General features: G+C 36.4%; 1 protein-coding gene across 4 annotated transcripts in view; it reads right to left on the reverse strand.

Annotated features, from left to right (window-relative positions):
* The window catches only part of KLF12 (KLF transcription factor 12), a 449,527-nt gene that overhangs the window by 112,228 nt on the left and 321,074 nt on the right, over window positions 1-16,225 (reverse strand). For all 4 annotated transcript variants that reach the window (XM_034936790.3, XM_008952787.6, XM_008952789.5 and 1 more), the window contains one exon: window positions 14,814-14,949. In XM_034936790.3, coding sequence (XP_034792681.1) covers window positions 14,814-14,949 — 136 coding nt within the window. The remainder of the gene's footprint in view (window positions 1-14,813; window positions 14,950-16,225) is intronic.

Genomic DNA, 16,225 nt, shown 5'->3' on the forward strand with positions numbered 1-16,225 from the left:
ATGTAAAGCCCCAAACTATAAAAACCTTGAAAGACAACCTAGGCAATACCATCCTGGACATAGGAATAAGCAAAGATTTAATGACAAAGACACCAAAAGCAATTGCAACAAAAGCAAAAATTGACAAGTGGGATTTAATTAAACCTAAGACCTTCTGCACAGCAAAAGACTATCGATGGAGTAAAAAAACAACCTACAGAATGGGAGAAAATATTTGCAAACTATGCATCTGATGAAAGTCTAATGTCCAACATCTATAAGGAACTTAAATTTACAAGAGAAAACCAAAAAATCCCATTAAAATGTGGGCAAAGGACATGAACAGACACTTCTCAAAAGAATAGATAATGTCACCAGCAAACATATTGAAAAAAAGTTCAATATCACTGATCATTAGAGAAATGGAAATCAAAACCACAATGAGGAGCATCTCCCACCAGTCAGAATGGCAATCATTAAAAAGTCAAAAAACAGATGCTGGTGAGTTTGCAGAGAAAAGGAACGTTTTTTACACTGTTGGTAGGAGTGTAAAATGGCTCAACCATTGTGGAAAGCAGTGTGGCCATTCCTCAAAGAGTTAAAAGCAGAACTACCATTGGATCCAGTAATCCCATTACTGGGTGTATACCGAGAGGAATATAAATCATCCTACCATAAAGACACCTGCATGTGAATGTTCACTGTAGCACTATTCACAATAGCAAAGACATGGACTCAACCTAAATGTCCATCAGTGACAGACTGGATAAAGAAAACGTGGCACATATACCCCATGGAATACTATGCAGCCATAAAAAGAGCAAGATCCCGTCTTTTGCAGCACATGGATGGAGTTGGAGGTCATTATTCCCAGCAAACTAATATGGGAACAGTATACCAAATAATGCATGTTCTCACTTATATGTGGGAGCAAAATGAAGAGAACTTATGAACACAAAGAAGGAAACAATAGACACTGGGGTCTACCTGAAGGTGATGAAAGGGAGGAGGGAGAAGAGTAAAAAAGATAACTATTGGGTACTGGGCTTAATTCCTGGGTGATGAAATAATCTGCACAACGAACCACCATAGCATGAGTTTACCTATGTAACAAACCTTCACATGTACCCTGGAACCTAAAATAAAAAGAAATGAAAATATATATATATATTTTTAAAAATCAGACTAATTTTTGTATGTAAAAGGATTACATATAATATTTTAATCCAATAACTATGTAGGCTTTCACAAACAATTTCCAATTTTACTGGCTACTCTCTCATTATAAAATCTTCACTGGTTTGCTGACTTAACTTGGATAATAAGTCTCATAAAACATTTAGTGAAAAATTAGTATTTTCACCCTACAATGTAATGTACCCAATAAAAGATGACAGAAGGATATTTTAACCTTTTGATTAAAGAAGAAGTCATTTGTTTTTCCCAATCAATTTTCTGATTTGCATTTTCCTATTATATATTAGAAAAAGTGTCTCTTACTGTGCAATTTAAAATTAGTTTTATATTTGCCTCAGAAAATGGGTACTTCAACTACAAGATCAATTTCATCTTCTGTGTCACTTGTAATAGTGCTTACATATACAAAACACAATAGAGAACGGATGCAGAATTGAAGACCGCAACACTTTCTGCTGAAAGGTCATGAAATTTTAGCTCAAAGATTTTATTTTCAATTATTTAGATAATAGTTTCAATTTTATATTTTATTTGTGTTTTGTCACTATCGTAGCCCATAGCTATGTAATTCCAGAAATCAGGGGGAAAGACACAATAGCTGATTATATTTTTTGTCATTTTCTACAACATGAGAGGTTAATCAATGTTAATTTGAGTTTATAGACTGAACATAACTATGTTTCACAGATTTTGTTTATTCTCCTAGAATAAGCCTTTTGTCAAGCTCTGTATTTCAGAAACACTACTCTATTATACTTGGAAAACAAAACAGCATTCCTGAGAGTGAAACCCTAGTAATAAGGATTTACATTATGAAATTAAGACAAAACAAATGTAGCTGTTACGGATTTTAAAATTTAGGTCACTACATGAGTCTAGTGGGAAGAAGTTATGAGAACCACCAGAATCATCTAGAAATTTTTATAAGAGAACATGACTAAAATTAGCTAAAACTTAGGAATTAGATTAGAAAAACAGATACATCCATTCATTTGAATTGCTTCTATAAGCAACAGTGTTTCTTTTCTAAAATATTAATAGAGTAATCATCACTCTCCTAAAGCTCTCCTTCTGCTAAGAGGAAAATATTTCCTCACCCTACTGATGTTGGGCTTAGTCATGTGATTTCATTCACATTAATGAAGATGCAGAATTTTATCTAGAAATATTACATGACTTAGTCTAACATTAAAAAATAGGTTGACAAAATAATCATTTTAGCTAAGAATATCTAGTTACTTTTAAATTAGAGTTAAAGCATTAAAATAATGCATCCAGTTTTCTGTATTAGATTTGTTTTTCCATAAGTACAGATAAAATAATATTAATGATATATCAGATAGTTTTAAAACTAAACACTGGCAGGATTCTATTTTATTATATAAGTAAAAGTTTAGAATTCCTTTCTCCACACCAGTAATTTTGCAGAAAACTAATCAGGAATATTCTGAAAATACGTTGGCACTCTTATTTCTATTAACTGCATATGGTTTGGGATTCAACTTTTAGAATAAGCCACGATGCATGATGCATTAGATTTTAACCAGCTGATGACCCTTGGCTATGTGATTGTAAAGGAGATGGCAAAATATCATTGAAGATGGCCATGTAAAACATCAATGAGATAAGATTCACTCTTACCCAAGCTTTTTCTATCTATATCAGATTTTTCTATACAGCAGCAGGCTATTCCTGAGAATGTGTCCTTCACTTTTTTACTTTCATTTGATGCGGGTAAGTAAATGTATTCAATGAGTTTCAAGTGTGTTAAGAAAGTGATATAAAGTAAGGGAAAATTATGGCACAATGGCTGTAACTCCTGGAAAGTAATGAAAAGACAGAATGTCTCAAGCATTTGACTGGAAATAGAAGAGACTGTATCCTGGTGAATTGAGTTAATTTCAAATATATTACTCTATGGTTTTCTATCATGTGTACTCTCACTGGCTATATTAATAAATGAAATAGTGATGAATGGTTCTGGGAACTTGTAGTGAAACTTATTAATATTTCAACATTATCACTGAGTATCTATGTCAACACACATCAAAAATGCATGAGAAATGACTACCTACACTCACTAGTTACACCCATTAGAAAAATATCTATGAGAAGTATAAATGACACACATAAATTTGCAATGTGATTATAGGTAGAACATACAGCAAGAAAAAAGCTACAGGAAGATATCACGTGGTGAAGTATGTGAAACAAATGAAAGCAAATTAATTCTTGCAATTGGTTTGGAATCACTGTATGACCACATTAAATACCATTAGATTTTAAATTATGAGTTCTTAGAAATTACTAACACTAAAAAAATTTCAACATAATTTAAAAGTAGGAAAAATAAATAGCCACTATCAAACTGTAAGTGGCTCATCAGTTCTATCCATGGTGTAATTTTGGAATCCCCTACTTAAAAAACAAAAGTAAAAACAAAACCTTTAGTTTTCAAAAGTTTGTTCTATTTTTTAAATTGATGACCAAGAGGTAATAAATTCACATTAGAATGAGGCATGGCCATTTAAACAATAAATCAACACTTAACCCAATAGTTTCCAAGTTGTTAGGTAGGCTTAAAAAAAAGTCTGTTTATACCTATATCAGAAGACATTCGATTTAGTTGGGGGGTGTCTAAACAATGCTAAATTGATTGTTTAGCATTATGCGTAGAGTATAAAATGTCAACCACAGAAATGGAGACATAAATCACTTTCAAAATAGCAACATCTGTGTAGTAGCTTTCATACACATCTTTTAATGATCAAGAAGATTCATGCACAAAAAGTTATCAGGATCAATTGTCACTTGGAACTAAAGTTGCATCAATTTTTAGGGAAAAAAGTACTTAATGGCTGCTAGAAGATATTAGTCATATATTAAAACTTTCCAGTGTAATAGTTATTTTTGACTCATCAGGAGATATTTAATACATTACTGAAGAGAAAAATAAGACTTTCTTCAAAAAATCACCTTTTAATTTTAATTTTTATTATCTTATTTTTATAATTTCCATCTTTATTTCAGATTTAGGGGCAACAATGTGCAGATTTGTTACCTGGGTATACTGTGTGATGCTGAGGTTTGGGGTACAATTGATCCCATCGTCACCCAAGTACTAAGCATAGTACCCAAGAGTTAATTTTCCAACCCTTGCCCTCCCTCCCCCTCTAGTAGTTCCCAGTGTCTATTGTTGCCATCTTTATGTCCATGAGTACCCACTATGTAGCACCCACTTATAAGTGAGAACATGTGGTATTTGGTTTTCTGTTCCTGGGTTAATTGGCTTAGGATAATGGCCTCCAGCTGCATCCATGTTGCTGCAGCAGACACAATTTCATTCTTTTTTATGGCTCCATAATATTCCATGGGATATACAGGTATGTACCAGGATAAAAATCACTTTGAAAGAATAAACTGATTCAAACACAAATTGGTATGATAACCAATAGTAACGTGTACACTAATATGGACATTTTATCATTTTTGGTAAACAATTAAACAGAACAAATACCTATATATGTACATAACTAGATTTCAAGAACCTATGCCTAAAAGAAGCACAAAGCAGACAAAGGTTTTGAAAGAAAAATTTGCTCTGCATGGTTTTTTGTTTGTTTGTTTTTGGTTAGACAAGTATTTACAGATTCCCTTAGAAAAACAGAATTTTTATAACAGCAAGAGGAAAAAGCATGAGTAGATAAAGAGATTCAGTTCTGACTTCTCCCTAGGGATTTGATGCTAGACTATTCAGTTGGCCTCTATGAAGTTCAGTTTCTTCTGTAAGTTTAAGGAATTATAATGAACCTTCTTCAGTTGGTCAGTGAAATTGTTCATTTACTCTTTGCGAGAAGCCCCTGCCTCAGGGCCTCTGCACTTGTTATTCCTTCTGCCTGGAATGCTCTTCCTTTAGCTGTCCATGTGGTTTGACCTCCTACCCTTTCAAGTCTCCTAAAATGTAATCTTATCAGAGTTCTTCCCCAAACACCTCACATGAAATAGTAAACCCTGCCTACCACCTTCCACACTGCCCAGTCCCCACATCCTTCTTGCTTCACCACCACAGCACTTACCTTCTCCAGGGACAGAAGAATCATATGCTTACTATAGAATCATATGCTTATTGTCTCTCTCCTCCCACCCCCTCCACTAGAATATTAAGCACCACGAGATCAGTGATTTTTGTCTATTTTATCCAATGCTTTTCTAGTGTTTAAAACAGTGTCTGATGGATACAGTGCTAGCTCTGGAGACACAAAGAAGGCTAGGACATGTTATCTGCCCTCTGAGCAGCACAACATACTGCAGAGTCACACACACACACACACACACACACACACACACACACTTTGTACCATAAATTCCTGTGCCCAATTGTGGAGGTTGTGGACACCTAAGTAACACTAGTCATATCCATGATGATGTAAATGGCACACTTTGGGGTGTACAGTCCTCAATCTGTATAACCATACCCAGTTTCCTTAAGACGAATATCTGTAGGACACGAAGTTGATCATGCCATTTCCACTTAAAACCCACCGGTGGGTTGGGTTCATATTGTCTAAAGAATAAACTCATCCTTCCTGATCCAATCCTGACCTACCTCTCCAAGTAGCTGCATCTCCCATCTCACCTCCTCACTCACTTGTGCACCAGTCATTATGACCTTATACACTCCTCCACATGCCAATGCTCTTACCTGTTCCACTCGGAGTTACATGTCATCCTCTCTGTTCTCATGGTAGCACTTAATGTTTTTATCCCATTAGACTTTAGTTCATCCCATAAAGTTTGACTCTGAGCTCCTCAGGGTCAGAACTATGAGTCATTCATTCTGTATCTCCAGCATGTAACAAGGAGTTGAATAAATGAATTAATCACTCTTTGAAAGAATATATGACTTAATGTTGGCAATTCATGAAACAATTCAAGTATTAAATAATCAGCCAAACTTCATTATGCTTTTTTTTTTAATTGAAGAGGGACCATCACTGTCCCACCACAGCAGATAAAAAGGAATATGTATGGGCATATGGTCTCCATCTGGCTCCTAAATACCCACGGACTGAGTTACTAAGGGATCACTATTTTTAATTTTTTGAAGCTTAGAAGGCTGGTGGGCTGATAATGGCAAAGCATATACTTTAGGTTTTATCTACAGTCATTCACAGTCAATCAAAGCTTTTTCTGACCTCCTTCAAAAAAGAGCAATCTAACAGCATTTATCTCCCCTGGCAAGAATGAATGGCTCCCTGATTTGCCCATCAGCAGCACCACAACAGTCATGATATTTAGTCACTAACAGAGAGCTGACTTCTACCTAAATATCTGAGTCAAAGAATATTTCTTTGGTAGTCTCTGAAGTGAGGATTTAAAGGTGTCCCAAACCTACTAGTCTTGTTAAATAAAAACGAAGCATCTTTTAATGTGCCAGGATTATGGGAAGCATCTAAGAGCAAAATTGAAATAATTTAACACTGAAATTAGAAACCAATACATGAGCTTTCTTGGGCTTTTTCTCAGAACACAATCAATGCAGCTGACTTAATTCTTGTCAGCAGAGAAGAGACATGGCCCAAACATTCTCAAGTTTTTCCATCAAAGGGTGCAAAATAAGTTGACTCAGTGCCCTTTTAACTCTCAGACAACTTTTTCCCAAGATTTTCTTTGAATATTAGTAATAGTAAAGTTTATCCAAAAACACTCTACTATTTTACATCTTATTTATTTACATTTCAACGTAATGTTGAGATTAATAGCTGAATTTTTTTTATGTAACAGAGAATGTATTTAATATAATTATTTCTCCCTAAACCAAATTATATTAAAATAACAATGGATTTGAAGATTAGAAGTTTTAAAATTAATGCTGGATGTGGTGGCTCATGCCTACAATCCCAACATTTTGGGACACCGAGGCAGGGGGGTCACTTGAGCCCAGGAGTTCAACATCAGCCTGAGCAATATGGCAAAATTCTGTCTCTACTAAATATACAAAAATTAGCTGGCCTCACAGCACACACTTGTAGTCTCAGCTACTTGAAGTCTAAGGTGGGAGAAATGCTTGAGCCCAAGAGGTTGCAGTGATCTGAGATCATGCCACTGCACTCTAACCTGGGCAACAGAGGCACTGTCGGAAGGGAGGGAGGGAGGGAGGGAGGGAGGAAGGAAGGAAGGAAGGAAGGAAGGAAGGGGAAAAGATTGCAATTGTTTCACACAAGTTTTATGCGTATTGGAGTCCAAAGCTAAAAAATTCTGCTAATTTAATATAGCTGAGGCATAAAGTTTTTTTTCTTCTTTTTGAGATGGAGTTTTGCTCTGTTGTTCAGGCTGGAGTGCAGGGGCACGATCTTGGCTCACTGCAACCTCCACCTCCTGGGTTCAAGTGATTCTTGTGCCTTGGCCTCCCAGGCAGCCAGGATTACAGGTGCCCACCACCAAGCCCAACTAATTTTCATATTTTTGTAGAGATGAGGTTTCACCAGAGGAAGGCCGGTCTTCAACTACTGATCTCAAGTGATACACCGCCTTGGCCTCTCAAAATGTTGGGATTACAGGTGTCACCCACTGTGCCCTGCCAGTTTTTTCTTTCTTTCTTTTTTTTTTGAGATAGAGTCTCGCTCTTATTGCCCAGGCTGGAGTGCATGATGTTGGCTCACTGAAACCTCCGCCTCCCGGGTCCAAGCAATTCTGCCTCAGCCCCCTGAGTTGCTGGGATTACAGGCACCTGCCACCATGCTCGGCTAATTTTTCTATATTTAGTAGAGATGGGATTTCACCCCGTTGGCCAGGCTGGTTTCAAACTCCTGACCTCAGATCCACCCACCTCGGCCTCCCAAAGTGCTGGGATTACAGGCGTGAGCCACCGTGCCCAACCTTTCTTCTTTTTTTGAAGAGAGGTCCCACTATGTTGCATAGGCTGGTCTTGAACTCCTGGGCTCAATTGATTCTCCTGTCTCAGCCTCGAGTAGCTGGAAATACAGGTGTGCACCACAGCACCCAGCTGCTTTAGAGATTTTAAAGCCACAACATGAAAACATTCCTTCATAAAGGAATGTAGGTTTGCAGTCAGACAACCTTGGGATTGAATATGAACTTGCAAAAAAACAAACAAAAAAGAAAAAAAAGAAAACCTCTGAGACCTCTGGGGAGAGAATAAACGTCTCCAGGCCTCCATTTCTTTATCTGTAGGATACAGACAGTATCATGGGGCAAATTAAATGAAAATTACAGGAGTTTTCATAGAATCTGCCAAAAAGTTGCCTCTTAGTAACAGTTCTTGTTTTCCCTTTATTACTCATCTCTTCTACTATTCTCTAGTGTGATTTAAAAGACCTTAACACCATCATACATGAGGAGATTAACAAAAACAGGAGGGTTGCAAGGAGTTTAAAACAAGAAAAATAAATAACAAAAAAAACCCTTAGATTCTAACTTTCTTTGATTGTTAAATACAGTTTTCTAAATTAAGAATTATGGCCGGGCACGGTGGCTCACACCTGTAAATCCCAACGCTTTGGAAGGCCGAGGTGGGTGGATCACCTGAGGCCAGGAGTTCGAGACTAGCCTGGCCAACATGGTAAAACCCCGTCTCTACTAAAAATACAAAAATTAGCTGGGCGTGGTGGCTCATGCTTGTTAATCCCAGCTACTCAGGATGCTGAGGCAGGAGAATCGCTTGAACCCAGGAGGCGGAGGTTGCAGTGAGCCGAGATCGTGCCATTGCACTACAGCCTGGGTGACAAGAGTGAAATTCCATCTCAAAAAAAAAAAAAAAATCATAACATTCAAACTAGCAATAAGAGAAGTCTGAGGAAGCAATAGGGTATCTAACTTGCTACCATATCTGTTCTTTCAAAGAGCATTTATGTAAAAAAGTACCAAAGATAAGACTACACATTTCCAGAAATTCACTAGTTGTTTTTCTTTAAGATGATGAGCACTTCATATAAGCCATATAATAATAAAAACAGGGAGAGAACGACAGTGAAGTGCTTTAATTAGCTTAAATGTAATTGACAATGAACCATTTAAAAAGAATGTCCTTTTCATAGGTGCAGTTATCAGGGATGCTAACATCCCTGATTACTAACACTATCAATTGAGCATCATAATCAAAATCAGAGAGAGTAGACTACTACTAAGCTATGGAGTAAGTTAAACAGTAACATGTAATTCATTAGTTCTGAAAGGACTAATTCTGGAAAACAAGCATATCTCCTTAGCATCTTGTATCTTTTCCTCCACCTTTCACCCCACTCTTCCCCTCTTCAGTCTTACTGAATTATATCCACATCCTTTAGCTTGTTCCTAGTAAAACAGAAATTCCTCCAGGGAGTGCTCTCTTTCAGATGTTATTAGGTCGAGTTTGGTGGAACTTGATTCTTCTACTTGCATTAATAAATGAGCATTATGAATGTTTGGAATGAGAAAGAAGAAAAAGGGTTGCAAAAATTAGAGGCTTTAGATAACAAAGCTAAACTTCACCTATTGAAAAGACATCATTATTTTGTCTAGGATTAGAGTTAATTATAATCATTTGCTCTTATCATGTGCCTTTACCTCTCTTTCTCCAAACACTTATTTCATAACTATGTTTGTCAAGTTGTTAAGGGTAATGACCCTATTTTATCATCAAGGGGGTGGGGGATCAAGACCAAAACAAAACAGATGTTCTAAAAACTGCAGGAAATTGTCTTTGTCAGAATCACTGAATACATGATTTTTGACTTGGACAGTACCTATTACAATTGAAATAGAAAAAACGCAGAGCCCGACTGTGGGTCTCTTGGTGGCTGCTTCTTCCAATTTATCTAAATTTACTGATCCTGAGTGGATAAATGAGAGTCAAGTTAATTAATGAAAATGGTTGAAACGATCAGTTCAAGCACACAGTTTAGTAGACTCATTACATAAATCTATGTAAACAGAGGTCGATTCAGATTGCTGTTGTAGCCACTAAGCAGCGGTCTTTTTAATTTGAATGCAGGCATATTTGAATATTTGCAGTGGTGGGTGGGGTGGGTAGATGTATCTTGGTTAACAATTTCTGCATATGAAATCAAAAGGAACATTTTTTAAAGTTCATTTTTAAAACCAGCAAAATACCTAGCACCAGACATTTAGGAAAAATAATTTACTAGCTCAGGAATGTTCATGCTATATAAATATACTAATGTCAACAAAGTAAGGCACCAAATTAAAAATCCAAACTTGAACAGTTATTGCATGAGGCAAGACTACGAGCAAGAATGGGGAAGGAGACAAGAAGAGCTTCAGTTAGAGATATTTACCTGTGGTTTAGCATCTTGTCAGAGGCCTACAGCAGAAAGGCTGGCCCAGGGCAAGGCAATTTCACCCCCTCTGGTGTCAGTCTTCCTTCATGTCCCTTTCCTTTCTCATTTTCCCCCTTCCCTTCCCTGACACTCTACTGGTGGCCAAGGAAATAAGAGGCAAATGTCTGAATCCTTTTTAGACCATGGCTCCTTTGATCTTTAATTGTAAAGACAAATGTGAATTAGTTGCCCAGGGTTCCTAAAACGTGTTGCCTGTAATATATAGAAAACTTCTGATTTTATCACCTCCCTACCTGCAGCCATCCTTCTCAACCTAACTCTCTTAGAAAAGTTCTTCAAGTACAGGAAACAGAGAGATCCACAGAGGTCCTTTGAAACGTTTTCATTTTCTTACATGCTAATCTGATATTTTATCCTTTTGTTATTTAATACATTAAGTTTATTGATCATATTACAATGAAATGTTTGGGGGTTTTTTTGTTGTTGACAGCCTTTAAGTTTACAGAAGTCATCAAGATACGAAAGACAAACAGACAAAGAAGAAAGAGAAATCAATGGTGAAATAGTCATATCCATTAATTAATAAAGGATAAACTAACAGAAAAGCAGAAAGTTCGCAATTGTGCACACTGAAAGTTAACTTTGAGTAAACCTATGTACAGAATTTTTAAAATTTTTATATTTAATAAAATGTTAAGATTTATTGACTTCTCTCACCACTTCTGTCATTTGATCTATGTATAGAATTTTTTAAAATTCTATAACAATTATATACTTATTTCAGAATAAAATTTTAATATATTACTATTAGTTTTCAAAGATCTATATATCTACATTTAAGAGGTCTCTGCAGAACATTCTTTTTGTTTCATCGCACACTTCCCAGTGTTTACACATGCACATTCAGTCTTGAATGATGACTCATTAACTATTGATGGGTCCTGGCATTCTAGGGCTTCCCAGTTGTTAGCTCAGTGTATTCTTAACTAAATCGTTTAATGAAAACACTGACATGTATAATGAATCTGGCATCTCCCATGATACACATGCAACTTTTGTAATAATAATAAAGACAGGCATTTGCACTATTACATAAAATCCTGTGACTTGAAAAGGTGTAGGCTGGGCGCGGTGGCTCACACCTGTACTCTCAGCACTTTGGGAGGCCAAGGCAGGCGGATCACTTAAGGTGAGGAGTTCGAGACCAACTGGCCAACATGGCGAAACTCTGTCTCTACAAAAAATACAAAAACTAGCTGGGCATGGTGGCAGGCACCTTTAATCCTAGCTACTAGGGAGGCTGAGGCAGGAGAATCACTTGAACCTGGGAAGGAGAGGTTGTAGTGATCTGAGATGGTGTCACTGCACTCCAGCATGGGTGACAGAGCGAGACGCCATCTCAAAAAAAAAAAAAAAAAGCAAATCAGAAAGGTTATGTTGAAAATTAAGCTCCAGTTCCTGAGGTTTCTATTAAACAGTTACACATTAAAATATACTAATACATAATATGCACATATTAAAAGCACAAAAATAGTTATGTTTAAGAAGTCAATATAATTATTTGTTATATAAGCCCCAAATGGAGTAAGCATACTTTTTTATTTTATTTTATTTATTTGTTTATTTAGTCCAGGATGCTCTTGATCTCCTGACCTTTTGATCCACCCACCTCAGGCCTCCCAAAGTGCTGGGATTACAGGTGTGAGCCACCACGCCCGGCTGTAAGCATACTTTAGATTTTAGTCACTACAGTTCCAAACTTTAAAGTTTAATTTAAAAGAAATGCATATATTTATAAAGACACACACACACACACACACACACACACACACACAAATTAAATACACATTAGAATGATGCAGGAAAACAATGTGATTAAAATGTCTATGAAATGTATTCATCTCAGAATTGAAACTTATCATCATTTAGTCTAAACATACAGATGAGAACACAGACTCCTCAATTTTAGGATTTAGCTCACACAAAATCAGAATCACTGTGCTGACCGTGGTGAGTCAGGGATTAGGAAGATCTCAGCAATCTCTTGGATTCAGTGTCTATGCTGGCTCAAGTTAACATTTGCTTTGGAGAAACTAAGTTATTTGAACAAAACAAGTAAGAGATAAACAATTTTTTTTTTTAATTTTTCTTTCTTTTCTTTTTTCTTTTTTCTTTTTTTTTTTTTTAGGAGTCTCACTCTGTTGCCCAGGCTGGAGTACAGTGATGTGATCTCAGCTCACTGCAACCTCTACCTCCTGGGTTCAAGCAATTCTCCTGCCTCAGCCTCCCGAGTAACTGGGATTACAGGTGCCCACCACCACGGCCAGCTAATTTTTGTATTTTTAGTAGAGATGGGGTTTCACTATGTTGGCCAGGCTGGCCTTGAACTCCTGACATCATGATCTGCCCACCTTGGTCTCCCAAAGTGCTAGGATTACAGGCATGCAAACAATGTTTTTATAAGTGCTCAAGCAGAATAATACTACTGATAACAGATTTATAGGCTAGAAAAAGATGTTTTTGGAGCTCAAAGTTCTAAACTTTGTCTTGTTACCATTTATTATGTGACTGGAAAAGTCATCAACCTCTGATCCTCAGTATCTTCATTTATAAAATCAGAATAATGACACTTGCTGTATTTATATTTCCTCGTGGTTATAAACTTAAACTACTGCACTAGTACTATTACTATTAGTACTATTATTACTAATTACTACTATAATACTAATTCCACCAATAATTGAAGTTTTCTATATGCCAAAACTTTGTGAGTTACTTTTCACACCTCGTAGCTATATCAAAACCTTCTCAATAGTCCTGTCAGATAACTATTCTGATTTTCTTCTCATCTCAGAGTGATTAAATAACTTGCCAGAAGTCACACAGCTATTAAGAGCTTGCATGGAAATTTGTATCCAGATCTGACTCCACATTTCATTTTAGATCAATTATATCTTGTTTTCTCTGATGTATTATATGTATATTCATATACAATATCAACATATAATACAAATTATCTCTATAACATAGACATATCATTCATTTTATATACACACAGACATACACTTATGCTGTGAATTCTGAAATGCAATACCAAGGCTCTCTTCTCTTTGTTTTTTAATTTCAAAGCCTAATGAATAAAACAAAGTAGGTATTTAATCAACATTTGGGGAAAATAAATGGATATAACAGAGGTAAAGGTAACTAAGATAATTTTGAGTGAACTGTTCATTAACAAGTATGTCAGCAATAACAGTGGCTATTTAAACCCTCCTCATCTTCAAGATTATGTTACTAAAAATTACTCTAGAAGACACATATTGTATGACACTACTTATATGTGGAAGATTTTTTAAAAAGTTGACTTCATAGGAACAGAAAGGAATGGTGGCTGCCAGAGGCTGGGGTGTCAGAGAAAAGAGGAGACACTGGTCAAAGGGCACAAATTTGCAGATAGAAGAAGAAGAAATTCTTAGGACCTAATATACAGCATGGTGACTACAGTTAATAATACTGTACTGTATACTTGAAATTTTCTAAGAGTGTAGAACTTATGCATTCTCACAAAAAAAAGACAACTATGTAAGGTGATGAATGTATTAATTAACTTAATTGTGGTAAACATTTCACTATGTACATGTATGTTAAATCAGCACATATACTTTAAGTATATAAAGTTTAATGGGTCAATTAGACCTCAATAAAGCTGAAAAAATTATTCTACAAAAAAAAAATACATGGATTTTTTTTTTCAATCATTTAGGTTCAATTCTAGGTACAAGGCTGACTGATAGAAAAGCAGCTATTTTCAATAAACGAGGGCTGAAATCTAACCCTGCGGTCCAGGTAAAAGGAGAGAGAAAAGATTCATTTAAAAATCACATATGAGTCCTACTTTTCAAAGGATGAACATATTATTTTCCAAATTTAAATCTTCCAAAAAGCTATTCTGTAATTTCCTATCAAAACAAGATAACAATACTTTGCCATATTTCCCTTGACTTTGTGTAATAATAATGATGATGATAATCAAATAGTGACATTCAAAAATAACAATTTTTTTTTTTTTTTTGCAGAGTTCAGGAGAAGGGTGCAGGAGGTATTAGAAAAGATGCACAGAGGTCGTATATCTCATCAAAGCGTGAATTTCCAACTCATTAAAACACTCCATTCTCTGCCCTAATCTCCCAAAGAGCATTCAGCTGAATGAAAAGCTGCTGACATTCGTGCCAGTTCACAGCTAGAATGACATGGCTAGGGGACAGGAGATGCTGCAGTTTCCATTATCCATTGAACACCTTGGCAATTCTTATTTCATCCTGTGAATGTGATACTTACTCTTGTACTGCTCTGGCTATGGAAAGGGCCGTAGATCCAGTTTCATTAACGCTATCTAAGGTCACATTTGGCAGGTCATCATCATCACTGTCACTTTTACTTTGTCTGGGAGATAGGCCTCGGGGGTCCATTTGTGCTGGGGAGAAAAGGCATATATAATGAATTAAAATCAGTGCGCAGAAAGTTAACCTTGTCCTGGACCAACATCAAGTATGGAACTTCTGTGCATATCATGCAAATGGAATTCTCTAGACATCACAGGAATCCGTGAAAGCTCCACGTTTTATGTTCTGAGTACTTACTGATTCTTTTTCCCTTCACTGGATTTACAAAACCTAAACCAGCTCTCAAGAATTTCAGGGTATGATTATAGAATAGAAACTACGAAATCCACAATATTACCAACTCCTGAGTGGTCAAAAGCTGATAACGTAGCTCCTGAGCTACTGTTCAACCCTCTCGTTTCTCCTCCTCCTTGCTTCTGCTGCCAGAGCTCTGGCCATTTCACTGCTCATTAGCACTCTGCCTGGAAGGTAGAGAGCATGCGGAAAGGAGATATTAGTTGCTTATAGCTCTCATAATAAGTTAAAAGAAGAACAGGGTTTGCGTGACTAAAAGAAAGTATACGTATTTTTCTTACTTCAGTGAATCACTGTTTCCAAGTTCATTACTACTATAAGGTGGGATTTAAAGGCATAAAAATGGCAGAAGTGGTAGCATTTTAGAAATCTTGTTTATATGTGCTAACAGTGCTCTTGAACTCTATCCTGATTCTATTTTTCCAGATATGATTCTTCTCCAACCGTGAATTTGCCAAAGCAGGGAACGGCACAATGTTCTGACCCCTGTTGACCAAGACTATCAGATCCTTTCAAATGAGAGGGTTACTGTCAACATATGTTAACACATGTTTTTAAAAATTACATTTCATTTCCATCTCCTTCTCCCTGTGAAGAGATTTAGCAACCACTGCCCAGAATTTCTATCAGCCCTCGCTTCACGCACAAACTAGGCATATCTTTTCAATGAAAAGTACCACGTGAGCTACACACCCACACTGTTAAATTGTATGGCTGCCTAAGATTTCTAAAACCACCACTGCTTGCGGGGGAAGGCAAAATGCAGGTGAAATCATGGTCATAATGACATTTGGGTACATTTCATAATTTCATTTTTTTTGTCTCAAATCACTTTTTTTGGTTACTGTGTATCATACATTACATTGAACCACGTGGAATTGCTGAGAATGCACCATTTTTACCCACGAAATGGCAACTTTGGATGATTGTGTCTAATATTTACAGTCTGGCTAGAAAAACTATACCTAGACGGTTTCAACATATTTCATCACATTTCTAACTACACTTGGTTAGGAAAGAATTTACATCTAGTGAACCTCGTGTGCACCCGTG

The sequence above is a fragment of the Pan paniscus genome, chromosome 14 (assembly GCF_029289425.2).
Source record: "Pan paniscus chromosome 14, NHGRI_mPanPan1-v2.0_pri, whole genome shotgun sequence".
NCBI classification, from domain to species: Eukaryota; Metazoa; Chordata; class Mammalia; order Primates; family Hominidae; genus Pan; species Pan paniscus.